Source organism: Strongylocentrotus purpuratus, unplaced genomic scaffold (genome assembly GCF_000002235.5).
Source record: "Strongylocentrotus purpuratus isolate Spur 01 unplaced genomic scaffold, Spur_5.0 spur5_scaffold_8, whole genome shotgun sequence".
Taxonomy (NCBI): domain Eukaryota; kingdom Metazoa; phylum Echinodermata; class Echinoidea; order Camarodonta; family Strongylocentrotidae; genus Strongylocentrotus; species Strongylocentrotus purpuratus.
In genome coordinates, this window is record NW_022145614.1 from 33,455,844 (window position 1) to 33,483,687 (window position 27,844).

General features: G+C 35.3%; 1 protein-coding gene across 2 annotated transcripts; it reads right to left on the minus strand.

Moving 5' to 3' along the window:
• Nucleotides 1–545: 545 nt before the first annotated feature.
• On the minus strand, nucleotides 546–26,038 carry LOC752724 (SUMO-activating enzyme subunit 2). 2 transcript variants are annotated; one of them, XM_030975232.1, is made up of 18 exons: nucleotides 25,863–26,038; nucleotides 22,434–22,517; nucleotides 21,544–21,614; nucleotides 19,038–19,102; nucleotides 18,374–18,474; nucleotides 17,498–17,619; nucleotides 16,984–17,173; nucleotides 16,527–16,629; nucleotides 15,523–15,659; nucleotides 12,923–13,016; nucleotides 11,664–11,776; nucleotides 10,971–11,072; nucleotides 8,219–8,272; nucleotides 6,950–7,007; nucleotides 6,353–6,391; nucleotides 5,900–6,005; nucleotides 5,315–5,487; nucleotides 546–2,901 (listed from the first exon to the last, which is right to left on the minus strand). In XM_030975232.1, the coding sequence occupies exons 1-18, from the start codon at nucleotides 26,004–26,006 to the stop codon at nucleotides 2,660–2,662; spliced, it is 1,998 nt and encodes a 665-aa protein (XP_030831092.1). In that variant the 5' UTR covers nucleotides 26,007–26,038; the 3' UTR covers nucleotides 546–2,659. The 2 variants fall into 2 exon arrangements, with proteins under 2 accessions (XP_030831092.1, XP_030831093.1); XM_030975233.1 differs by lacking the exons at nucleotides 546–2,901; nucleotides 5,315–5,487; nucleotides 5,900–6,005; nucleotides 6,353–6,391; nucleotides 6,950–7,007 and adding an exon at nucleotides 7,076–7,829.
• Between the last annotated feature and the right edge of the window lie 1,806 nt (nucleotides 26,039–27,844).

A 27,844-nucleotide genomic window follows, 5' to 3' on the forward strand; every position in this document is an offset into this window, starting at 1 on the left:
CTTATCAGGTGAATAAAATAATTTGTATTGAGGCACTTTACAAAGACTTATGCATTAAATTTGGTTACATTACGAAAGTGGCTTATTGTTTTGGTATCTGCGTTTCATTCTTTTTGAGAATATTTACGCCTATCACTTTTTTTTTCTTCTTTTTTTGTTTACTTTTTGTAAATCATAAATTTCTATTGAAGTCTTTCTACTTAAGTAGTGATCAAAATTTTAGGGCATTTGGTTGACGTGCGGTATGTGCACACCCCAAAAAATAAGACTGTAATTTGGTGAACTGATAAACGGAATACCGGGGAAAATGTAATTTTGGGCAGCTCTGATACAGTATTCCGTGAATATCCAGAAAATTGTTGTGTTCACTTTATAGAATAAAACATGAGACAAGAAGAGCCTATGCAAACAAATGTCGAAAGTATTTTCTACACCAATGTATGTACGCCTCATCGTTGTACATGTATTTCAGTCAGTTAAGCTGAGATCTCTATGTCATACAAAATTAGTATGGGGTGGAACAGATGCAATAAAGATACAGTATGTTTGATTTCTTTTTCTTTTTATTTTATTTCTACTGACACTATACAAGACATGCATATCCTCCCAAGTTGTTTAATTATATACATCACATTCTCTTTCCATATGAACATGAGATGTGTACCGTTTGTTATAAAACGGTTCAAGGTATTGACAAGGTATTGACAACAGTAAACCTTACAATAAATCCCAGAGAACAGTTAACTCTGCATATCTCTAAAAGTCACACAAGCCAATTATCATTTTTTTGACCAAACTATGCAAAAAGTGATATTTACACTTTTCCAATGTCAAATTTTGGATACTGGTAAATCAAATTATTTTGTTGCCATCTCAACATTTAACTTGTAGATTAGAATCTGAGTCTGACTATCACTGAATTGATTTTAACAGGCATTGCCTAGAAGATAGTAATTGGGACTACATTTATAATCCACTTTCCCTACTTAAAAGGATATTCAGGCAGGCATGTTTTAAACAAGATCCTGCCCCCTCCCTAGATATACACTACTCGCATCATACAGGCTTACTTTCATGATGAGAAAATAACCCTCTTTTCACTATCTTTTTCTTTCCATCAAAATGGATAGATAATGCACAAACGTATTATAACAGGTGCATCAAAGAAGTGCAATGATGGGCTCACAGATCTTATTGTTAAGGGCTGACCTAATTAGAGAATCACTGAGCAATCCCAACAAGATGATTAAAATCATAGAGGGGGGTGTTTAGGTTCATTAGCATAAACAATTCAGGTCTGACCTACAATAACTTTCAATGCCTCTCCTACATAAAGAACAGGAAAGCAAGTTAGGAACGATTTACTGCTATCATTGTTATCATTTAGGTCTGACCGGCCGTTAATTTTGATCTTGGCTTTTGTGCAATCATGTTTATTTCGGTGATTGTGATTTCATACTTATGTAGGGCTTAATACAAATGTTTCTATTAAAGCACTGTATCATTATTGAAATTATCATTAAGTACATGATAAATTTGTACAAGGGGCAATAGGCAACATACTGGGCAAGCTTAAATTTTGGATGACCCTATTTATCTACACAAAGAGAAGCATTTTACATAATGGCATATTTAGAATGATTTCATTTGCCTTTCATCTGAACTGACAAAATCCTGATACCTGATTCATAATAATAGAAAATACATTACAAATAATGTAAATTCACTGATACAAAAATATGAAAAAATAACTGTTTACTTTGAATCCAATAGCGACTTTAAGGGGAGCACAAAAGATAATGTAGGCCCCGACTGGAGATTTAAATCATATCTTACTTCTAATTTTAGTTTTAAAGAAAAGCAAATGTGGGTATGAAATCACAGAAATCTGGCTGCCTTTTGAGGTTCACCGAAACCATACCTGCACTTTGAGAAGCCAAACATGAAGCATCATAATTTATCCAAAATATTTATTCAAACTATAAATCATGATAAAAGTTATGATTTTATCTGAAGATTTTGCTTTTAATTAAAGCATGATTTATGACATACTAGAGTTATATAAATAATGACCTAAACTACCACCCCCCCCCCCCTCCAAAAAAAGTTTGCTAAATAATACAATAAAAAGTATTTATCATGAGTGCATTACAATTTTAAGTTTTTAAATAAATCACAAGCTCTTCTCATACTCTTGACTTGACAATCTCAGCTCAATGATCCCTTTTTTCTGTTCTTTATTTTGAGGGGGGGGGGGGGGGGTAAGTATAGTAAATTTTCAATATCACATGCCTTCTTGCATGTTTTTAAATCAGAGTCACATAAAAACAGAATATCAAAAATGTGATTTTGTGTAAAATCTCTCTTAGGAGCCTAAGCTGTATTAGAAACGTTTATACAGAGTATATTGAATTTATCATTTGTTTTATCTGATAAATCTTAAGAAGAAGAAAAACTGCCCTACAAAAAAAATTACAAAAAGAATTAGTTTACATTCATTTTTAGTAACTACATATTTCCAACTGTAGTGTTAGACTAACGTAAACAAAATCAATGTTATAATGATTATGTGCCATTTTCATTTGAAACTTGATGTTAAAAGGTAGATAACACACGAGCAATACCGTGTGAAATGCCCTAGAGCATTATGAGTGTAGCTTTAGTCATCTAGCATGACAATGTCTTCACATTCAGCCGATTCCTGATTGGTTATTTTAGGTTTCTTGATGAAAGGTGTATCATCTCCAGTGGTAGATACAACATCCTCAGATAACTTCCTCTTCCTAGAATCACCATCACTATGTATCTCCATCTTTTCTTCCTCAACAATTACTTCTTCTTCATCCTCGTCCTCTATAATCATGAAGTCGTCATCATCATCCTCTACGTTGTTTGTGCTCTCTGAGAAATAAGACAAATAAATATAAATATACACTATGTAATTAAAATCGCAAATTCTTTTTTGGCTAAAGGTAACAATAATTATAATAATAATTATAATAATAATAATAGTAGTAGTAGTAAAAATTATAATAAAATTAAAAAAAATATATATGATTATAATTATAATAATAACAATTCCAACCAAAACAACAAAATGCAGTTCTTGTATAAAGGGTATAATTTTATGAGAAAACATTTCTTTGTGCTTCTAAATGACTTTGGATGTTACCCTGGCTTTAACCTTGGCAAATGTAATGCTCAGTGCATTCAAGGCACCCACTTACTACACTTGGGTTGAGTGTGGCTAATATAGATCATTTTTTTAGATGAAAGGTTATCATGGCAAGAACATATTAATACTATTCATAAAAAAGCAAGTAACGGATTATATATGCTGAAATCTATAAGAAATATAGTAAATGAATATGAAATGAAATTGGTTTACAATTCACTAGTATTGTCTCACTTAAATTATTGTGATGTAGTATGGGGTGGATGTGGAAGTACACAGAAAAACAAATTACAAAAAATTCAGAATAGAGCAGCACGAATAATTAATAGGTCCTCCTCATCAGATGAAAATTTAACAAGACTAAATTGGAATAAACTTGACAATAATAGAATGAAGAATGTAGCAATTATGATGTATAAGATTGTCTCAAAACATGCTCCTGAGTATTTAGTAGAAAGGTTTATATTTGCTGACCATACATACTATACACGTTCAAGTCTGTATAATGTGAAAACAATAAGATCAAAGACTGAGACTATGAAAAGATCTTTTAAATATAGAGGGGCCTTAACATGGAATAACTTGCCACATGATGTACAAGGTGCTAAATCATTAAATATTTTTAAGGCAAAGCTGACGTAATATGAATTAAGTGTTTGGGGAGGGGCTAACTTATTAGTTTAAGAGAGCTTTGTTGTTGTTTGTTTTTAAGGTTTTATAGTTGTATACATATCTTCATAATTTCAACCTATTTATCATTCTTATTTATGTTATATTACTCCTACGCAATATGTTTTAAATGTCTAATCGTGTGCAATATGATCTTTGCAATACGATATCAGTTTTTTTCTCTTTAAAAACAAAAACAATTATATATGTAGTATTTAACTGATCCATATTCATAATGCTCTTTAAGTTTTTATCATTATTCCATACTTCATTTTACTTCTACTTAATATGGAATACGCATTTGTCTTAATTTCATAATTATTACACATTCTACATTATGTGTTTTCTTTTGTTTATTGTTTTATAGTTTGATTATTAATATTTAACATAAATACATAATATGTTCTTAACTTATTTATAATCTTGTTAAACTTCTTTTTGTTTTTACTTTATATATATATATATATATATATGCAAACAGATTATGATGATCATAACTTATTTCAATTGTTTATCTTTTGGGCCTACCAATAAAGTTCTAATTAAGTAAAGTGTTTTTAGCTTATTTCCTATATATTGTCGTGTTATGGTTGTGAATTTGTCAGTGTTATATTACTTTTGTTTACATGTTATGATCATGTTGTTTTTTATCGACACGGCCCTGATTGAAACCAGTCTGCAAACTGCTTCGGGCTTTTACCATGTATAAATAAAATAAACTCAACTCAACTCATTCTTTGTATGAAGGGTTTTGAGCCAAGCAGAACAATTGGCACATCTCGTGCTTTGAACAAAAGTACCCAGATGAAGGGTTAGTAAATTATTTAAAATCTCATGGTTTGGGTTGCATGAATGCATTAAAGCTGAATATGTGTTGAAATAAGCACAAGCTATTAAAGAAAATGGATGTATGTGTGCAGTCCTTGCAAAACACTTGAGTAAAACAAAAAATTATCTGCATGTTTAATGTGCAAGTTCATACAAAAAACATTAGGACATAATGGTGGAAATTGAGATACTAGGTTCCAAACAGCTTCCATACAGCTGATATTAATAATATTGAATGGCTTTTCTTTCCTGGGGCACAAGGGCATAGTTCACTCGCCAAAGGAAGTTAGTGTTTGAAACCCTTGTAGTACTAAGTCCAAAGGCTAAGTTTATAAACCAATATTTTCATGTACAGATATTTTCGCCCCCAAATTGCTTACGCGATGACAACCACGCTACTTGCATTTAGGTAGAACCATATCATTAGGATATGGAGCTGGTAAATCTGGCTAAAACCCTGATTTAGGCTTAAACTGTTGACTACTAAATTCTCTCATTCGTTTATTACAGGAATCATCTCGTACCAAATATGTTGTAGGCAAATCTATAATTCAGATTTTCCAAAGACCGCTAACTTCTCATTTTCTTGAGTATTACATGGATCTACCCTATGGAATTCTTCATGAATGGAATGATGTTTACCTTGAGAAGGGCCAGCCACTTCTTCATTGCCATTGGTTGATGATACTTGGTCATGGGATTCAGCCTGTGCTACTGATTGGTTGTCCTTCTGATCAGACTTTGCTTCTGCCTCCTTGTGAATAACAGGTAGCTTACCAACAACCTCAAACTCAGCCTCTTCCTCAAGAGCTTCTCTGTAAATAAATGCACAATTAGTTTAGTAGTGCTTTATATGGAAGCGTCCATTGCTATTATCATCTTATATGAGTAGTCTGAAATGCAGGACAATTGCTTCAGTTTCTTACTACCCATAGCAAGGTTTTTTTTAAAGTTGGATGGATGGAGACGCTAACATTATGGATCATATACGATGGAAAAATTATTATGAGTCTATTTTCGACATAGCAGAAAGATCTCTCAACTATATTCTGATCTAATCAGAATAACGCATACTTTGCAACAGCATTTGTTTTAAGACCACCAGAAGAAATGAATAATTTGAAAGTATCATTATTGTAAGAACCAAATGCATTGGGTTTGAATGTTAACCCATGGTTATCATTGTAAATATTCTTGATTCTATCAATTAAACAGAAATGAACTCACTCATATTGGATATTGATGACAAGCTCATAGTTTTGAAGGAAATCATCAGCTTTCAGGCGACTTCCACCGATAATCTTGAATTCACTCAGCATTTTGTACATGTTATCTGACAAATAAGTACAAGATCAACAATCAATGCATAAATAAGATACATATAGTATAGATGACATAGGGGAATAACTTCTTGAGATTAAACAGTTTCATTGAAGTGTGTACCTGCAACAAGGAAAACCAATTTTGAGAAGAAAAAATCCTAAAAATTTACAAGATGTTAAGCAATAATAACATTTATATCATTTTAAATATATGAAGTTATCATTCATATCATTAATATTCTGCAGGCATGTTCATTCATATGTAGAAATGGCTTAACTTTTATACCAAAATGCAACTGTTTATAATGACATGCTAAGAAAGGTATTAACAAAAACAATTGAAATCTGCCATTATTACCTTCTGTCTCTCCTTCCTCACTAGAAATAATAATGGTTCCTGAAAGATAAACAAACAAAAACATATTTTCACTATCCTTGTTGTTACATCATGATTGTGTACAGTTCTATTGTCAAACTAGAAACTTTCATGAATTGAAGCCTTCTCACAGCCTGTTCCACAGCATAAAATGTTCACAAATTGGTGACCATGAAAAAAACATATTCATATATAAACAGTGTGTCCCAGAAAAAACAAAACCAAGAATTATAGATGTTTTATCATAACTTATTCACAATTACAATTAATAAATGACACATATTTGTAAAGCTTAGATCCTCCTCTTTCATTTGATGCAACTCATATGATGCATATTTCACGCATGAGTGATTAAAAACAATTTGAAGAGAGGAAACCAAAATAATAATAAAACCAAAAGGGTAATAATTTCCATAATTTGATTAAACAAGCTCATTTTCACTGGCTGCCTGCCGTAGCAACAAACAGAGATGACAAAAGACTTAACTCCGTTCTGTTGACGATCAGCCATGCACAAAGAAGACGAAGACTTGATGCATGGCTGATCGTCAGTGTCTTTCACTTATTATTAGTTCATACCTTTGCCATCTTGGATTTCTACATCAGGGGCAATCATTCCCAAAGCAGACTTCAATATCTGATTCAAGAAAAGTAAAACAAGAAGGTATAGGGATCATTCTCAAAGCAGACTTCAATATCTGATTCAAGAAAAGTAAAACAAGAAGGTATAGAAAGGGATCATTCTCAAAGCAGACTTCAATATCTGATTCAAGAAAAGTAAAACAAGAAGGTATAGAAAGGGATCATTCCCAAAGCAGACTTCAATATCTGATTCAAGAAAAGTATAACAAGAAGGTATAGAAAGGGATCATTCCCAAAGCAGACTTCAATATCTGATTCAAGAAAAGTAAAACAAGAAGGTATAGGGATCATTCTCAAAGCAGACTTCAATATCTGATTCAAGAAAAGTATAACAAGAAGGTATAGGGATCATTCTCAAAGCAGACTTCAATATCTGATTCAAGAAAAGTATAACAAGAAGGTATAGGGATCATTCTCAAAGCAGACTTCAATATCTGATTCAAGAAAAGTATAACAAGAAGGTATAGGGATCATTCTCAAAGCAGACTTCAATATCTGATTCAAGAAAAGTATAACAAGAAGGTATAGGGATCATTCTCAAAGCAGACTTCAATATCTGATTCAAGAAAAGTATAACAAGAAGGTATAGAAAGGGATCATTCCCAAAGCAGACTTCAATATCTGATTCAAGAAAAGTAAAACAAGAAGGTATAGGGATCATTCTCAAAGCAGACTTCAATATCTGATTCAAGAAAAGTATAACAAGAAGGTATAGAAAGGGATCATTCCCAAAGCAGACTTCAATATCTGACTCAAGAAAAGTATAATAAGAAGGACAGGTATAGAAAGGGATCATTCCCAAAGCAGACTTCAATATCTGATTCAAGAAAAGTAAAACAAGAAAGTATAGAAAGGATAGCCTCATATAGTACATGCTTACAAATTGATATATCAGTACACTTTGATCAATTGATCTTATTTACTGTGTGTAAGCCACAAATATGTTTAAATAATAGTACACTTTGTACAACAAAGTAAGTGAACACTTTATATTGCTAATTTTTTTAAATATATATACCACCTATAAAATTTGGTGACATACAAAATGTTGGGTCAAAATTTTGTAGAATATGGGTCTTAGAGATGTTGCTAAATAAAATCTCATTGCCTCTTTACTTAGATATCTTGTATGATCATCAGAATGTACATGTATAATATCATGTAAAAGTAAGGATTGAGGAAGGATATGTGATTGTTATTACTCACCTTATCTTGCAATACTCTGACTGTTGTTGAGTTTGTGTTCAGTTTAATGGTCACCTGATAACAAATCATAAAAACATCAGTGAAACTAGACACTTTGACATGATGAAAACATCTATCAATAACCTACAGCATCAAACTAGACACTTTGACATGATGGAAACATCTATCAACAACCTACAACGTCAAACTAAACAATTAACAAGGGAAACGCTCTCGGGGGTCTCGCCTCCATAACGCAATTCAATATGATAAACCAGAACGTCAATGACGTAGCGCTCATCCGCATCTCGCAACAACAAATATCTTAAATTTTATGTGGTACACTTTTGAACTGGTCAAAAAATAAAAATTTGATGCCCTGGAAGGGACATAATTTCATTTCATTTGCATAAAGTACCATAAATAATCAATGGAGCAAAATCTCACAATTCTGTGTAGAAGTTTAGTGTTCCAAATTTAACTCTACCAGATAAGGCAAACCAAATCAAAATCGGTCAAGAAATGAGGGAAAAGAAGCAATTTTTGTTATTTTTGGAATAAATTTGCATAAATTACCATAATTAATTAATGGAGAACAATTTCAAAATTCTGTGTAAAACTTTAGTGTACCAAAGTTAGCTCTACGATATAAAGCAAACCAAAATCAAAATCGGTCGAGAAATGAAGGAGAGGAAGCCTTTTTTGTGATTTCGAATAAATTTGCATAAATTAGCATAGATAATGAATTTCACGATTCAGTGTAGAAATTTTAAATCCCCCTCCTAGCCCTATCATATGAAACAATCAGAATCACAATCGGTTGAAAAATAACGAAGAAGAAGCATTTTGAAAATCTTGATGTTGATGCCATAACAAAGTCTAAGTTTGTTGACCTTAAATGACCTTTGACCTAAACTTAGTGACCTGAAATTCTACTCACATGATTGGGGATACTTGATTACCCCATAGTCAAAGTTTCATTGACTAAGAACGTATACTTAAAAAATTATATCAAAAATTCAAAACTTAACCTTAGGTTAAGTTTTCGATGATGATGCTACAACATAGTCCAAGTCTGTTGACCTGAAATGACCTTTGACCTTGGCTTTGTGATCTGAAATTCTACTCACATGATTGGGGATACTTGATTACCCTATAGTCAAAGTTTCATTGACTAAGAACCTATACTTTAAAAATTATATCAAAAATTCAAAAACTTAACCTTAGGTTAAGTTTTTGATGTTGACGACGCTGCCGTCGCCGTCGCTGTCATGGGAAAAGCAGCGCCTATGTCTCGCTTTTTGCTACGCAGGCGAGACAAAAATATGTCTAAGTAACTAATCATACTGATCACCATTACTGTAATAACAGATGCTTATAATATATTTATACAAGGAAAACTTCAGATTGTGTTTGTCCACCTGTGACCAAATTGTATAAAAGTTCCTAACGAGCATCACTGACTCATGTTCAGTTGCACTTGGAACAATTTACATGCAAAGTTATCTTTCACCGACAGTTATGTTAGTGTAATTATCCTCCCTCAGTAATTTCTAAATAGTCCAATCACCCTTAGGTTTCTATTGCCCTGACTGTATCAGACTGTTCCAAAGTGACTTTGTGCGGATAATCCCTACTAGCGCCGTCACTATTGTGCATTATCATGTATCAGACTGTTCCAAAGTGACTTTGTGGGGATAATCCCTACTAGCGCCGTCACTATTGTGCATTATTTGTATAAACAACAAATCCTTTATTTAGCTGTAAGCCTAATCATATTCTTAGTATACTTTATGTTTCTATGTTTTGATATTATAATTGAAGGACACTATGGAAGCCTGTATGAACAAACAAGCTTAACATGATACTTACTTACCTCAGATTTATCTGCACATACATAGCAGTTAGGATTGGGTGGTATCAACACAGCCTCTATTAACAAACAAGCTTAACATGATACTTACTTACCTCAGGTTTATCTGCACATACATAGCAGTTAGGATTGGGTGGTATCAACACAGCTTCTATTAACAAACAAGCTCGTTCGTTCGTGTCTCCTTAGATCAAGATTACTGCAATCTTGATCTTCGGAGTAGTTGCTACAACCGGCCGTGTCAGACACGTTGCCCCGGGGTGCGAGATAGGACTCTTGTAGCGTGCCCCCATTTAAAACAGTTATACAGTTACAGTTAACAATACATTTAATTAATAGTATGAAACTATTAAAATTACTCTCATGTTACGGGAAAAAATATTGCATATACATATATTATGAATCAGTTGATTTGGTCGATCCAGTAGATGGCACAAACACGGCACTACTGGACAGAGATCCTAATAATTACAGAGCTTGGTCTTGTTGCTCTGTTCGCCAAACAAACAAACAAGCTTAACATGATACTTACCTCAGATTTATCTGCACATACATAGCAGTTAGGATTGGGTGGTATCAACACAGCTTCTATTAACAAACAAGCTTAACATGATACTTACTTACCTCTGGTTTATCTGCACATACATAGCAGTTAGGATTGGGTGGTATCAACACAGCCTGTATGAACAAACAAGCTTAACATGATACTTACTTACCTCTGGTTTATCTGCACATACATAGCAGTTAGGATTGGGTGGTATCAACACAGCTTCTATTAACAAACAAGCTTAACATGATACTTACTTACCTCAGATTTATCTGCACATACATAGCAGTTAGGATTGGGTGGTATCAACACAGCCTCTATTAACAAACAAGCTTAACATGATACTTACTTACCTCAGGTTTATCTGCACATACATAGCAGTTAGGATTGGGTGGTATCAACACACATGGGACTAACAGCTTCTTCCGGAAATTAGGAAACCGAGTCATGTACACCTGCAATTGATATATGAACCGAGAATTATAACAAGCTCAACTAGCACTTGATGGACAGCTTAAACCTTTCTTATACAATATAGAACACATGAAAAAAGAAAGAAAAAAAAACACACACAAAAGAGCTAATACAGAGTATGCAATGTCTCTATCCTATTACAGGTAGCTTTAAGCTAAATTGGACTCTTGAATATAATTTTGTCATCGTTTTCTAAAGTCAACATTCTTTTATAACGCAATGATATTTACCTAGTGACACCTAGTGACACGAAGTGAATACCCGATTATCAATGACACTTCCTTGCCTACTACATGCACAATTAAGGCTATTTACATATAAACTGTAATCAAAATAAAAAAAACTTGTTTTCTTCATTATAATACTTGTCTCACCAGAATACTCTCATATTTTGAGTTATTTATTTGTTTTGTTTTTGTTCTAGCATTGGAAAACATAGTCTTTAGAAAGAGAGAGGAGGTAGACAATGAAACTATACTTCAATTAGGAATCAAAACACTTCTATAATATCAAACCCTTGACATGCTTTTAAACAGACAAATGTGAGTTTGTTGATAGATTATTGGACTTACCGTTTTACATTTGTCCATGTTGTTTGAGAGAACTTTGAGTGCTTCAATCACAATGAGTCCTGCGATGACAGCATTGGTTGTAGCTATAGCTGGAATGATGTTACCTGCCATTGCTATATTACAAAAATACATACCATGTCACTAGCAGCTTTGAATCACCATACCAACATTCATGTTCATCAAGCTTTGTTAAAGCCCCTATCAGGGATTCGCAAGCACTCAAATACGTATTTCAAAATGTATGTGTAGCGGCAAGATGAGTTTATGGAAGTATGTGCAAACTTTCAGATTAAAAGACTCTGTTTTTCTTTCTCTACGAGTGAAAATTGAAGCCCTCATTTTGCACACATCAAATGGGGTGAATAAAACACTGCAAGTTGAAAAATTAAAATTGGAAAGGAAAAATGACTGTATTTTTGTTAACAATGAATATTTTGCCACCATACTTTTAGGAAAGTTTTCAATTATGATTTTTTTAAAATACATTTTGTTCTTTTTACAAGTCTAGAGATTTTCACCAGGCAAATCCCTGGACACAGTGAAGAAGAAGGAACATTAACAAATACATGCATTGACATAAAACAAAACTTTTGAATTGCTTACATGATTATAATATAAACCTGTGTAGCCTAAGTTCTATATTAATGATGATGATGCTGATGATTATGATAATAATACTACAAACAATGGTATTTGCTTGCTCGCTAAGTTAAGAAACAAAAAATAAATCTGCTGTGATGAATTTCAGATTGGGGTGACGCAAATCTTTTTATTTAATAAGAAGCGTGCCATGACTAAAACTAAAAGAAAGCTTGAAAAATGCTGTGACTAGATCACAGGGAGACCAACATTGGTCTTTTGTTTGAATGTTGATCGTCAGATACAGTTGGGCTATCATACGTGCCCATATTCTGCATGGCTGTTTTTCGTGCATATCATCTCCAATTTATTAATGGAAATCAAATCTAGTCATTTTTTTTTTTAATGATTTCAACAAGGCATGTTCTAAATCATCAATCGTCTAAATTCACTGTCCTCCATTCCTTAATAATGAATGACCTACTGCTGAGATGCGCTCTTCTAAACTTGCTCCCTTTCTGTATTGTTTTAAATGATACATCGATTCCAAGATCAGCTAGGAAGCTCTTCTGTCTTGTTGTTGTTATTATTATTATCATTATTGTCACATCATCATCACTTTTACATTCATCATTATTATAATGAGTTGAAAAAGTGTAGTTTAACTCTACAGGACTTACATTTTATATCAAATCTTGTTTTCATAGGAATACCAAAAATATGTGATCTGATGTTAGCAGTAGATGCTACAAAGTCCATTGCAGCTGGGTCATCCTGTCAAAGCAAAACAACAAATAGAATTATTGGCCTTACATTATTCATATTCCAAGTACCACTTTTGCCCTTTCAGGCCTTCATTTTCATGCTCATATTCCAATTCTTACAATGTATGTAAAATTTAAGTAATCAAATTTTAATTTTCACCATAGAGAAACCTAAACCCACACAAAAAGCGAAAGGAACCACTTATCACCCAAAGTAGGTTCTCATCTACACTTTAGATTGCTATTATCCAGTGCATAAGACTACCTTATCCTATGATCACTCATGTGCAGGCCCACCATGTCACATTGTGTCTAGTATATGTTTATCTTTTCGCTTGTGTGTAAACACTGTCATACATGCATATCTACCTATCTATAAGGACATACATGCATATCTATCCATTTATTTAAAATGGTTTATCTATAAGGACTTGTGTATACATGCATATGTACCTATCCATCTATCCATCTATTTATCTACCATGTATAAGGGCTTGTGGGCACATACCAAGAAAAATAGATAACTTTAGAAGGAAAAAGCCCAAGACAGAAGAAGGATAACAAAGAAGGATAGATAGAAAAATGAGAGAAACTGCCAACAAAGAAGAACCTTAGGTAAGACAGAAAAATTCAAGGAAAAACAAAAACATACAAAAAGATTTGGATATAGGAAATGTGTGTGGATATAAAGTATGCCTACATTGTCATACAGGAGCTAGTGTCTACATCTACCTTAAGGAAGATAGTGTGAATGCTTACCTTATCCCATACAAGCTCTCCTCTGTCCTTACTTTGAAGATGTAGATCAGCTAGTGTCTACATCTACCTTAAGGAAGATAGTGAGAATGCTTACCTTATCCCATACAAGCTCTCCTCTGTCCTTACTTTGAAGATGTAGATCAGCTAGAGTCTACATCTACCTTAAAAAAGATAGTGTGAATGCTTACCTTGTCCCAAACAAGCTCTCCTCTGTCCTTACTTTGAAGGTGTAGATCAGCTAGTGTCTCAATCTACCTTAAGGAAGATAGTGTGAATGCTTACCTTGTCCCATACAAGCTCTCCTCTGTCCTTACTTTGAAGGTGTAGATCAGCTAGTGTCTACATCTACCTTAAGGAAGACAGTGTGAATGCTTACCTTGTCACATACAAGCTCTCTTCTGTCCTTACTTTGAAGGTGTAGATCAGCTAGACTCTACATCTACCTTAAGGAAGATAGTGTGAATGCTTACCTTGTCCCATACAAGCTCGCCTCTGTCCTTACTTTGAAGATGTAGATCAGCTAGACTCTACATCTACCTTAAGGAAGATAGTGTGAATGCTTACCTTGTCCCATACAAGCTCTCTTCTGTCCTTACTTTAAAGGTGTAGATCAGCTAGACTCTACATCTACCTTAAGGAAGATAGTGTGAATGCTTACCTTGTCCCATACAAGCTCGCCTCTGTCCTTACTTTGAAGATGTAGATCAGCTAGACTCTACATCTACCTTAAGGAAGATAAGTGTGATTGCTTACCTTGTCCCATACAAGCTCTCTTCTGTCCTTACTTTGAAGGTGTAGATCAGCTAGTGTCTACATCTACCTTAAGGAAGACAGTGTGAATGCTCACCTTGTCACATACAAGCTCTCTTCTGTCCTTACTTTGAAGGTGTAGATCAGCTAGTGTCTACATCTACCTTAAGGAAGACAGTGTGAATGCTTACCTTGTCACATACAAGCTCTCTTCTGTCCTTACTTTGAAGGTGTAGATCAGCTAGTGTCTACATCTACCTTAAGGAAGATAGTGTGAATGCTTACCTTGTCACATACAAGCTCTCTTCTGTCATTACTTTGAAGGTGTAGATCAGCTAGTGTCTCCATCTACCTTAAGGAAGATAGTGTGAATGCTTACCTTGTCCCATACAAGCTCGCCTCTGTCCTTACTTTGAAGATGTAGATCAGCTAGAGTCTACATCTACCTTAAAGGGGAAGTCCACCCTGAAATTAAGTTAGTTTTAATAGGAGTAGAAAAATGAGAGAAACAAGTCAGTGAAAGTTTGAGCAAATTCCGATTAAGTTAGGATTTTTTAAGTTGTGATCAATCAAACACAAATTGGCAACTCTATGACGTATCATGCGAGCTCAACTTCCATTTGCTCAGTACTAAAAAAATCTAAAATTTTCATTTTCCCTCAAGAAAAATTTCAACCATACATGCACCCTAAATATAATAATTGCAAATATGTTTCTATACTCCCCCTGCAAGGAACAAATATATATTCCGTCATCAATAACGAAGAAAACATGATTTTATGGAATATTATGCACAAAGCAAATGAAGGAGAGCTCGTATAATAAGTCACAGAGTTGCCAATTTGTATTTGATTGATCACAGCTTCAATAATTCATAACTTTCTTATTTTCATTCAGAATTTGCTCAAACTTTCATTCACCTGATTTTCTTATTATTCTGCCTCTATCGAAACAAACTTATTTTGGGGGTGGACTTTCCCTTTAAGGAAGATAGCGTGAATGCTTACCTTGTCCCATACAAGCTCTCCTCTGTCCTTACTTTGAAGGTGTAGATCAGCTAGACTCTCTGCAAACACTCTCACACAATTCTGCAGATTCCACTGTCTTTGGTCCTTCAGTAAGTTACCCTTAGTGTTGCTCAACTCTGCAATAGTATACAAATAATGAATGGTTATGAGTTCAATAGTGTGAATATTTTCATGAGTTGAAAGATTAACATTCTATTTGAGTTAAATAGAATTAATGTTAATCTTTCAACGAATGAAAATATTCGCACTATTGAACGAATGAAAAATATTCCTTATTTGTTTTATACAACATCGAAGAAGATCTAATAGTACGTTAATCAACAGATTATGCTTTACTCCCTATATTAAAGATAAATTAAAGTTGGAGTCGAGCCTTCTCGATTACATTCTGATTTCCTTCGAGTCAGATACACGCAGGGATACGCGCACGGCAGAGAGGTACGCAGTCTACAAAAATGCATGGCGAATATAACCAAAAATGCACGCCCGTACAATAGAACATCTATTAAATATCATGTGACCAACAATCCTCCAATCAAATGACAATGATCCACGTAGGTGTTATATAAAAGACAGTAACGTTAGTCTCTTATTGTTGACCTTACTCATGCCTGCTAGACAGAGTTCATTATCATGTCTATTTATTTGTTTCGTTTATAATGATCACATAGAATATATGGTACGAACATTAAGAAATCAGTAGCTCACATGAGGCCGATTCCTGTACCCAACATCATCACGCATGTGTCATTGGTTGGTGATGCATTGTGGGACACGGCTGTTGACACATTGGGACATTGTGAGCTGCAGCTGGCAGTATATCTCTGAAGTAGTGTCAGTAGAATACCGTGCTTTTGAAATATCTTGAACTAAAACTTCAGGTAGAATATAGATATAACAAACTAACAATAATATTTCAATGTGGGGTTTCTGAAATATATTGGAATGGCCATGTGAATGTGCATGTAAGAAAGGTAATCTACCTCCGGTGTCTGGCAAATGATTCCAGTCGAGAGGGGTAGGGGCTCTCCTCTTCTTCCATAATTTCTCCATTGACAGAAGATACTTGATATCCTCATGGAAAAACTGTACATGTTAACAGAAAGAAGAAAAAAAAATGAAATACACCATTTTGATTAGTATTAATACATATGTTGTTATGGCTCATTGCATACAGCATGAAATGCAAGGATGGACACATAATGATAACGCGATAAAGCTAAAAAGAATCCAATGACCAAGATTATCACACCAGAGTGCCTCATAATTGTAAAACAACATTGATATTTACAGTAGGCTTGCATTAACATTGACATTACAAATTACTATCATCTTTATTGTCAAAAATAATTACTGCTGAGCTACATTTCCATATGTTATTCTGTGTTAATAAGTTATACTGAGAAATCTCTGAAGAATTTGGTAGAATCTCATTTGTACCTTTCTGAAAAGTTTCTCAGCATTGAAGTGACATTCCTGAGCCCAAGTCCTGGTTGATTCTCTCATGACATTACCATGATCCATAGTTGGGATATGATCCACTGCTTGCTGACCTGCGTCTCCTGCTGCCTCAGGATCAGCAGTGTCAGGTGATACATCTTGATCTGGATCTTCCTCTCCAAACAGCTGACTAATTAATACAAAATATTTCATACTTTTTACTGATATTATCTGTTTTATTAATCAGCTGACTAATTAATAAAAAATATTTCATACTTTTTACTGATATTATCACTTTTATTAATCAGCTGACTGATTAATACAATTTGTTTTGTGCTTTTTATTGACATTGTCTTCTTTACTACTCAGCTGACTGATTAAATACAAAATCCATAATAATTGCATTGAAAGTTTGAAACCCCAAAACATAATGCCTCCAGTACCACTTTTGCCGGCGGAGGCATAACAAGCTTCAACTATACAGGCGAGAGAAATACAGGTCTGCAATTCTTACTTGAATAAATGCTTTCCCCATACGATGCAGTGTATAGGTTCAGATGGAGTGTTTCGTATAGTGCATCCTGGGAAGGATTTCTGGGGTGGAGCTGGTTGGCATTCGTAGCATTCGGTTAGACCCTGTAAATACAATCAATATACATACACATCTGTATCACCATGGATGTTCCTACACATGTATACATGTATGTCTAGCATTGGTTGTATGTAATAGACCATGATGTGCAGGAATACATACTCTATTGTTGTTACCTTTTCTTGAAAATAACTAGTATATTTAATGTTTTAAATGACAGTTTAGCACTGACACATCTTCAATTGTAGGAGGGATGTGGGAACATAGTCTAACATTAAATAAATAATCAATAAAAGTGCATATCATTCAATCCATGGTGCGTGACAATAAGTGGCTACTCAAAACATTTCACTGGTTTAACTGCCAAGTCCCTGTACTTGGACCTTTCTTCTACACCTACAAGTATTATATGCTTCATTTGGAGAGACTACCGGTACTTCACCAGTAAATAGCCTCCCCCCCCCCCCCCCCTCAGCTTTTTGTCTAAGATTAACAGCACATACTACCTTGTCTACAGGTAGGCACTCACTTTCTTGCTAAGATATCCAGCTCAAACCAGATTCAATAGAGTTAGGCACTCACTTTCTTGCTAAGATATCCAGCTCAAACCAGATTCAATAGAGTTAGGCACTCACTTTGTTGCTAAGATATCCAGCTCAAACCAGATTCAATAGAGTTAGGCACTCACTTTCTTGCCAAGATATCCAGCACAGACCAGATTGAATAGAGTTAGGCACTCACTTTATTGATAGCTAAGATAACCAGCACAAACCAGCTTGGCTAGAGTTAGGCACTCACCTTTTTGATGACAGTCACCTGACCGAGATAACCAGCACTGCCACTTTCCACCAGTGGTACATCAGCTGCAAGACACATCCGGTTAACATGATTCCTAGCAGCTGGCAAACGAATAAATTACAATAGATAATTCATCAGATGACAGGGAAGAATAAACAGAATATAATTTTAACTTTATCCACACTCAGTAAGAATATTAGTTCTCTAACCTTACATCACACGGAAAGGAACATAGCCTGGCATGGGAACCCCCCCCCCCCCCTTCCCCAGCTTTAAAGGTTCACATGGTCAATACATTTCATGCCATGTTGTTTTAATAATTTCATTTCACAAATAAATGACAAATACAAATTTACCCAACAATTACAATGGATTCTTGTAATATTGTGTACAAGGTCTGTTCTAAATTCAGAGGTAAGTCCAACCTTAAAACAAGCTGTTTTGAAGGAAAGCATTAAATACATAATATTTTTTTTTCTTCTGAAAGTAAAGACAACAACACTCACTGCAGTGTTGTTTGAACATCACCCTAGTTAACCATTCTTGAAAGACAGATTCAATGATGGTTTAGGACCCCAAATCAACAAAATTAATGACAGTATAAACGTGACCCTACATGACAAACTCACTGCTAATATGAACATAATTGCAGACCACTTCTTACCTCTGTTATCTAAAGCATTAAGCACCAAGGTGAACTGCTTGAAAAAATCACGGTTGTATTCTGGGCTGTAGAGAATAGGAATTAAAAAAAGTTAATAATGAAATCAGTGCCAATCAAGAGGGGAATGTACCTTCCACCCTAAACAAAAACAATAAAATAATGATAATGATAAAATCACATTATCCTCTACTTTATGGGAGCCTGTTCCATCCTGAAACTTTATGTACACATATAAGTAGGTATCACAGTTAACTTTTGAAAGTTTCTAAATTTCACTTCCCCTGCCCATTTCCTTTTTGAGCACATGAAAAGAAGAATTTTGATACCTCATTTGTCAAATTTGAATAAGTACTTTTGAAAATACGGCCACTTACATAAGAGACCAAATGGTCAAATTTTGCGTAATTAGGCTATAACTGACAATAAGCCATTTTCAAGGTGATATAATTTTGTAATTAATTGATGAATCACCTTTCTCTTCAAAAAATCTGTTCTCTGTAGTGTATAGATTTCTACATGCCTATTTTTTTTAGGTTCTTTTGACAAATATTTTTTTTGTGGAATTTTTCAAATAATTATATGAAGCCCATTTTGATGCGTGTGACAAATGCCTATTTTTGCGTCGCCGGAACAAGTTTCATGGATTTTGAAACATGGCTAGATTTAAGAGTGTCTATCAAGAGGGGCTGAATTTCGGCATATCTGGGATATAGAGTGGTGAAGTGTGACGTCATCAAAAATCTATTTTTAGAATTTCTCAATTTTTTCTTCATATTCCGAAAGAACATCAAAAATAATGTCCAAATGTCGAAAACCAATTGAATATGTTAAGTATTGGCTGAGATATGACCATCTGAATGAATATATGTCCTATGGGAACTCAGTGTTATATGCTCTGGCTCCTAACCATTAGGAGCCAGAGCTTATAACTGAGTTCCTATGGGGAGTATATTTATTCAGATGGTCATATCTCAGCCAATACTTAACATATTCAATTGGTTTTCGACATTTGGACATTATTTTTGATGTTCTTTTGGAATATGAAGAAAAAATTGAGAAATTCTAAAAATAGATTTTTTATGACGTCACAGCTTCGGTACTCTATATATATATATAGATTAATTATTTCTGTAAGTTTGGACCATCAAATCCATTTAAATTAATTTTAAATGGCATTTGAAAATGGCTCTAAACTCTTCAAGAAGTCCAGGTAGACAAAGGAACATCCCTTCACTGCTATTGTGTAAAAATGTGTAGAACAGGTGTCACATGCATATTCACCTGTTCTACACATTTTTACATAATAGTAGCAGTGAAGGGATGTTCCTTTGTCTACCTGAGGAACTGTATATTTTGTCTGCTTTCTTTGTCCGTCATATTCATAGTGTCAGGGTACAGCTGTATTCATCGGATTTGCGCTCAAGCACCGTCTCGCGGTCATTCTTAATATTTACATGATCGTATTCTCCAGTAAATTCTCTTTCTTCTCGTATCAAAATTGAATTAAAAGTATGTTTTTCTGATATAGAAAAATTGTTTCAAACTTTTCACTCTAATTTTTCATGATCTTTTTAAAACATACCCCCATCATTTTTTATATGAAAATAAAGCTTAAAGATAAAGTTGAGTTCTGGTCATGCGATTGCATTGTGAAAGAAAAGGTGTGGAATGGATCAGAAAAGGTTGATCATCTAGTATATAAGAATTTGTGTGTATTGCAAGGTTCTGGAATCATCAAAATGGTAAGAAATTTGGCCAAGTCTTGGTTAAGTTACAAACACTGTACACAGAAAGATGTATATGGGACTACACGAACACGTGGCGTAAAGATCCCACCCCCCGAGTTTTATGATGTTACATGACATATTTAGAATATGAAGGCATTTGAAGAGCCATGCTTTTCAGGGAACATGTCTTATCTGATGTTCTTCCACACTTGCATAATAAGAATGATAACGCTCACAAATTATTTTTCACCTCTTCCCAGAACTCAACCTTCTCTTTAAGATGTGCTCTTTCCAACCAGTGGATTTTTAAAACTCAAAGACAAATGGTGTTCAAGCGCATTGAGCTAAAACTAGCGATACAATTCAGCGATCAAATAAAAATGGGGACAAACGAAGTGACACGGTACGAATTAGAGGGTAAATCTCAAGCAACTGTGTCGTAAGTAAGAGCTTCTTTTTTTTTGGGGGGGGGGGTGGGGTGGGGGGCCAATTCATGAGAAAATATTTAGCAGAATACCCATGGGGGGGCGCTTTTTGTTTTTGTTTAAAAAAAGGTTTAATTTACGTTGTTATCCTATTTTTTCAAACTGTTTTTTGGGCTAGGGCCTGAAAAATCGCCACTTGGATCCACGCCTGTATTATTCATTGGTGGACTATACACAAGTTAAAGGTAAACATAACCAATGCTTATAGTTTTCTTGATAAAAGGCTTAAAAAGAGGTATAAAAATATTTACTTCATTCTACTGTCGTACTTAGGATGAATAGAGGTATACTTACTTCATTACACTGTCATGCTTAGCTTCAATTGAGACATCAGGATTGAATGTCAACACACTCTCTTTTGCAACCTATTTGTACACATAACAAAGGAATTGATGTTACATAAAATCATTAAACTTGTTTTTTCAAAAAGATTTCTACATGTAGGTTATCAGAAGCAAGCAATAACAATATCATCATAACAAAGCTTCTTGCTATTTAAGCAGCGAGAGTTGACATACATGTACCCATTCCAAGCCACAGACAGGGATGTACATAAACTACATGTTGGTAACCGACTGAGCTTATGGCCTGTTCTCAAAATCCTGGAATGCAATTTCCCACCATTTGCACATTACCAGACATAACTGTGTTATCATCTTCAGTGATTGATAACGCACTTTGTTTTTCCTTTTCTTGATCCATATTCTTTCAAGTACTTTTTCAATTCTTGCACAATCAAAATTTAATTTAAAAATGTCCAGGCATCATTTTATTTTGCCTTTTGCATATTTAACTCATTCCTAGCAACCAATCTTTTTCAACTTAGGCATGCAGGGGAGGTATTCCATAGTTTTTAAGTCAGTGAGATGAAATTAGGCTTCCATGCAGACCCAAGGAAAAAAGAGTAGGAACAACATTTTGAGAAAAAAAAATTGAAGAAAAGTAGGATTTAGGAAACAGAAAGTAGGATAACAGATATTTGAAAGTTCTCCCGATTTGATTTGTTTTGTGAACTTCATGTCAATACTCACCTGGAAAGTAATCTCACTATGTGCAGTAGCGGAGTCAGCTTTTCAGTATGGGGTGGGACAACTGACCCAGATTTATTATTTTTTTAAAGGAATAGTCTCAATTCAAGAGCATCTGACTTGCCAACATGCTTAATTTTTCAAAGAGAATCTTACCTGAGCTTTTGATTTGCCAACATGCTTCCTCTGGAACAGAAACTGCCGGTTGAGATTGCTGACATCAATGGTATCTAAATCAATCTACAAAAATATTTAAAAAAATAAAAAAAAATAAAAGAATCAAAGGAGTTACATAATCATTTAAAGAAAAGCGTCTTGGTGACTTGAGAGCTGCACAAAGCAATTCACTTTCAATTTGAAATGAAAGTAAATTAAGTGGTAAATTTGATTATGAACACAAAGACTAAAGGATCCTCCTCTCTACACTTAATAATAGTGATCAGTGTAAAAAAGGTTCACACGCGGTAGTCTGCTAAATTCAGAGACCTCTGTGCATGAACTTTTCTATACTAATGATAATGTAATCACTAATATCTTAAGGTAGGTATCAAATTGGCAACCCAAAAAATGTTTTTTATGTGTATACAGCTGTCTTTGCATTTCAGCCAGAACTAAGAATTTTTGTAATATATTGCGCCTTCACTTATTACAATCAGGACCATGTGGAAGGTTAGTGAATCGGTATCACTGATGGGGGTCGTTTCTCCAAACCGTCATAACTATAGGTACAAGATCAACGACATCTTGAGTTTCTCGACACTGTCGCTCAACTTGCCTGCTAAGTGTTTCACAAAACCGTCTTTGTCAAGATTGCAAGATGAGCGAAAACTTCTGCGACAATTCCTTGTCACAACTCCAAACTTGATATCTATTTAGGATGCCATCTCAAGGCAACTTTATGTTAGTCTATGGGCAGTAGGGCTGCGACGAGTAGTTGAATGCTTGAGTACCCGCACTGTTGACAACTTCTCAAGTACAATTTCTTGTACTCGAATATTCGGCTGCAAAAAAAAAAAAAATTAAAAATAAAAAATCCCGGTCACCTGGCACTGTCCAGGTCGACGCTTACCCGTGCCAGGGAGAGCGGCGGCCGCTGGCATGGTACTGTCGGTAAAAATGTTTCCCAACTCAAGCACTGTCAAACTCACCACTCAGAAACTGGGACCAAATGTCCGGATTTCTGTTTGGACTCGGAGGAAAATGGATTATTCTGCCATCTTTGGTTTTTAAAACAGCATTGTTTACCGTTATTATTATTATTAAATCGGCACCTTCAACTGCAACTCGAAGTATAATTGCATGCGTTTTCGGCGACGGATCTGGGACACTGACCCAGTGGTATGGTGGTTGCAAAAAAAAAAAAAAAAAAAAAAAAAAAAATATGGCGTCTGAATATTCGCTTGTAAGCCTCATTACCAACCAAAAAATTACTTTTTTTTTACGAGGGCTCTTTTCAGATTTTCCCTTAAAAAAATAGCCCCCCTTAATTATTTTGCGGTGGCTCAGGGGGGGGGGGGCTTTTTTTTTAAGGTTGTATTTTTTAAAAACATGGTTTTACCTACTTAAATTCCAAGCAAAGGCAAATATACATACAGTTGTAACGTAAATATGTCATGTAGATTATTGCAGACATATTCAGATACCCATGATTTATTCACTTTGTGTTAAACATGTGGCTTATACGTACATGTAACTAAAACTTGTCAAAAGGAGAGTTTTGTTCAACTGTTCACTTTCCATATCATAAGAAAATATTATCACTGACACGCAGGCCAAGAATTTTTTTTTTATGTGGGCTACTATACCCCATTGCATAAAAAAAACCAAGGGGCTACTTTAAAGGTACTACGTCCCTTTTGCAGCCAATCTCAAATTCTGTAGAACTTTGCAGGAATTATGAATACTAGTATGTCATGTATGTCCTATCTGTGAAATTTAAACGTTAGCAGTGTCCTCATATTCAAATTATGCAAGGAAACCTGTTTACTTGCTAGACTTCACTGTCAGACACTATTGAGTGACTGACTGGCTTTTCTTCTTCTTTGGTAATAACATACATGAAAAGAGTTGTAAAAGGTACATGATCATTTGTCTACGTCAATAACCAACTTCTTCTGATGGCCAAGATTAAACTGATTGAATCTTTGCGCAGCATAAAACGTATGACCATTCGGTACAATTGTCTGAAAATCAAGACTATTACTTTTGGGCTCTATAGCCCTAAAGTCGATTTGACAACTAATAGTCGTTATTTTCCCACTTGAAGACATTTTCAAGCCCCACCATTTTTAGGGATGTTCTAAATTACTATTATCTTTTAAATACAGTTGGAATTTAACTTTTTCATTTTTTTGGCCTGCAAATTGGACATAGTACCTTTAAGAAAAGTGGGGGCTACCTTTGAAAAAAAGGGGGCTACCTTCTTAAAGAGAAGGTTGAGTTCTGGGAAGAGGTGAAAAATAATTTGTGAGCGTTATCATTCTTATTATGCAAGTGTGGAAGAACATCAGATAAGAACATGTTCCCTGAAAAGCATGGCTCTTCAAATGCCTTCATATTCTAAATATGTCATGTGCATCGCTTAGGCGGATACTGCTTGCGCGCTGTGTGAAGATCTAGGTACGACCATCGATCCGATTCAACCACAAAAGTTTTAAAATGTTGACGGAAGTTTCTAGATTTGAAGTTGATAGTTGGAACAGAGATTTCACTCAGAGTCTCAGACACATCAATAAATTGATTTACCAATTCCTAGGGAATATCAATTTATGGCGGGGGCGATTTTTCATTATATATCAATTTTTTTTCGCCCTCGTCTTGATTTTTACTGTGGCGATTTCAGAGGTTTAGGGGGCGAATCGCCCGTCGCCACCATGTATTTTTTTCGCTGCTCATTACACTGTTGTGCACAGCCTTAATGGGCAGCGAACAAATTAAAACTGAAACTTTATTTTAAAAATTATTTCTTGATCTTCAAGCTCTCATTTCACTGATCAGTTCTCATTGGTAGATTCTATATAAACATACAAACGGTTTTAATAGGGTTTAAATACATTAACAAGTTCCGCGTTTAAGAGGATATCCTTGTTTATGCCGACGATCCTCATTCTCATTCTCATCCTGATCCTCGGACCCTCTACTGGAACAAATACAACCCAATTGAGGTAGGGGCGCTAGTCCGAGTATAAGGATCGTCCAATATAAACGAGGATCGTTTAAAATTCTTTTGTTACGAGCCAGAGATTTTGGGAACAGGAGCATGCATGCGGTCCCTGTTCCCAGAGTGGGGGGGGGGGGGGGGGGGGGGCGCTCAATGCGCAAAGTTCTTTGTGCTCCGGCGTCAGTTCTCCCTGAGTTAACGCAGGGGTATGGGTTCAATTAAGGCATGGCGATGTTAATACAATACTAGATCTATAATCCATAATTTCATATTAATTATCACCAAGCCCTTTATAAGGCTACAGCTATACACCCTACTCAGTTTTGAACGAATGGGGATTGTTGTTAACTGGTTAAATTAATGTTATAGATCTAACTTTGTTAGATCTAAATCCAAGCATGCTGCAAGTCTGTAATCAATCTTACCACCACAATGGTCCTAAAGCCAGTTAAAACCAAATTCTTGAGAAGCTCACATCCTATTCCACCGGCCCCTACCACCAAAATTTTGGAATTCGACACAGAACTTGCTAGTTTTCCAGGCAGAATTCCATCAATGGACGTAGCCATTTTGGGCGAGTGATAAATAACAATCAGTTCGGACCGCGCGCGCGTTCGCTGTATGGAGCGCGCGCGTTCGGTTTATAGTGCGCGTACGTACAGGCAGAGTGGACATGTGTATTGACCACTTGAGGTTAATGGTAAATGACCACCTTCTTCTTCTTCTTCTTCCTCCGTTGTTCTCGGAGATCTGCAGTTGTATTCTGCAAGCGTCAGTGTTGGTGTCTTTCGTCTCCAGCTGTTGACATTGTAGTTACAAACATTCAAGTGGGAGAGGAAAGGATAGCAGGGCTGCCAACCTTTGGAAAGAGTTTGGAGTGAGACAATGCGAGGGAGCGGAGCGACCAAGCCCGAGGGCGCGAAGCGCCCGAGGGGGGGTTGGTGTGGAAGGGGGGTGTCCCCCCTTCCACGGTAGGGAGCTTTTACAATTTTGCAATTGAAATGGTGCAATCTGGTGCATACTTTAACCCTGATTCCACAAATACATAAGGCAGGATTCAAATAGGTTAATTGATTTCATGAAGTACACTGACCTTGAAAAAATACAAACTTCCACATTTGTAAGTGCATTATTCCAAATCAACTTTCTTTATAAGCTTAGCAGTTGAACCTCAACCTATGATTATCTGTAACAAAATGGACAAATCCTCACTCAACAGGAACATGCATACTGAAAATAATAAATAGATATATAATATATAAAAATAATATAAAAATTAATAAATAGATATATAATGAATATATAACAAATACTAAAAATAAATAAATCATACTGCACAATTTTCATTCTTCAAAATAAGTATACCTCTCATCCAGTTAATCTTGAGATAAGGCTGGACTGCTGCTTCCCAAGATGATACTAGAACAAGTGATCATTATGATGTCTGTCCATACTGGGGGTCATTCATTCTTAAAAATAAGTATACCTCTCATCCAGTTAATCTTGAGATAATTTGCATTTCAGGATGACCTTACTCTCTGCTGGTAGCTCAAACTTAAAGCAAGGCTGGGCTGCAGCTTCCCAAGATGATACTAGAACAAGTGATCATTATGATGTCTGTCCATACTGGGCGTCAATTAGCAAAGCCATTTACTTTTTCCTCTCATCCAGTTAGTCTAGTGGGATTTGTTGTAACTGGAGGTTGCGCTCCGCGATGCCCTCAGTACCTCTGCTGGTGGTTCAAACCTGCAACGGGGCTCCGATGCTGCCATCTTGATTGTCATGATGGAGCTGAGCGTTCCATTTAAGTGGAGGGCATTCCTGGTGTCTGTCTTGTTTAGACCGATGGACGAAAAAACCCTCTCAGCATCAGCATTGCTGTGGGGAAGACAGAGCACCAGCTGAGCCACCTTAGCGAGCCTCAAGAACCTCGGCTGCCCAGTTACCTCGTTCTTCAGCGAAGAAAGGTGGACCCAGAGCTTGTCAATTCTAAGAAATTCAGCTTCTGCATCTGTAGAAGTAAACTCCTTCCACTGCCTGGAAGACACCTCATCCATCATCTGATAGTCCGTAAACTCTTCTTGCACCTTGTCCTGATCTTGTGGACTATTAAACGGCAGTAGATGCTGGAACCTAAAATAAAAAAGAAATGAAACGCAAAAAATCTCAGATCTGAAGTAACAATATCACCTCAAGATTCAAATCATAGACTGATTTGATTCAAAATTAAAGACTAAGACAGGCATCTCTGCATTTTTTATATGGCAATATCCGATAGAGGTACGGGCAATGTGAATTTTATGGAGGAAGAGTAGAATTAGAGTGTTCAGTCTATCATATAGATTTGATGGGAGCACCGTGGCGTACGCAAGATTTTTTCAAGAGGGGAGTTTTAACATTTTTTTAT

Coding starts and splice junctions, on each gene's coding strand:
- LOC752724 (XM_030975232.1), bottom strand. CDS start 26,006: ATGGCTACGTCCATTGATGGAATTCTGCCTGGAAAACTAGCAAGTTCT. Junction 19,103..21,543: donor AAGCATGACAGTGTAATGAA/GTAAGTATACCT, acceptor TATTCTCTACAG/CCCAGAATACAACCGTGATT. Junction 18,475..19,037: donor TAATGCTTTAGATAACAGAG/GTAAGAAGTGGT, acceptor TTCGTTTGCCAG/CTGCTAGGAATCATGTTAAC.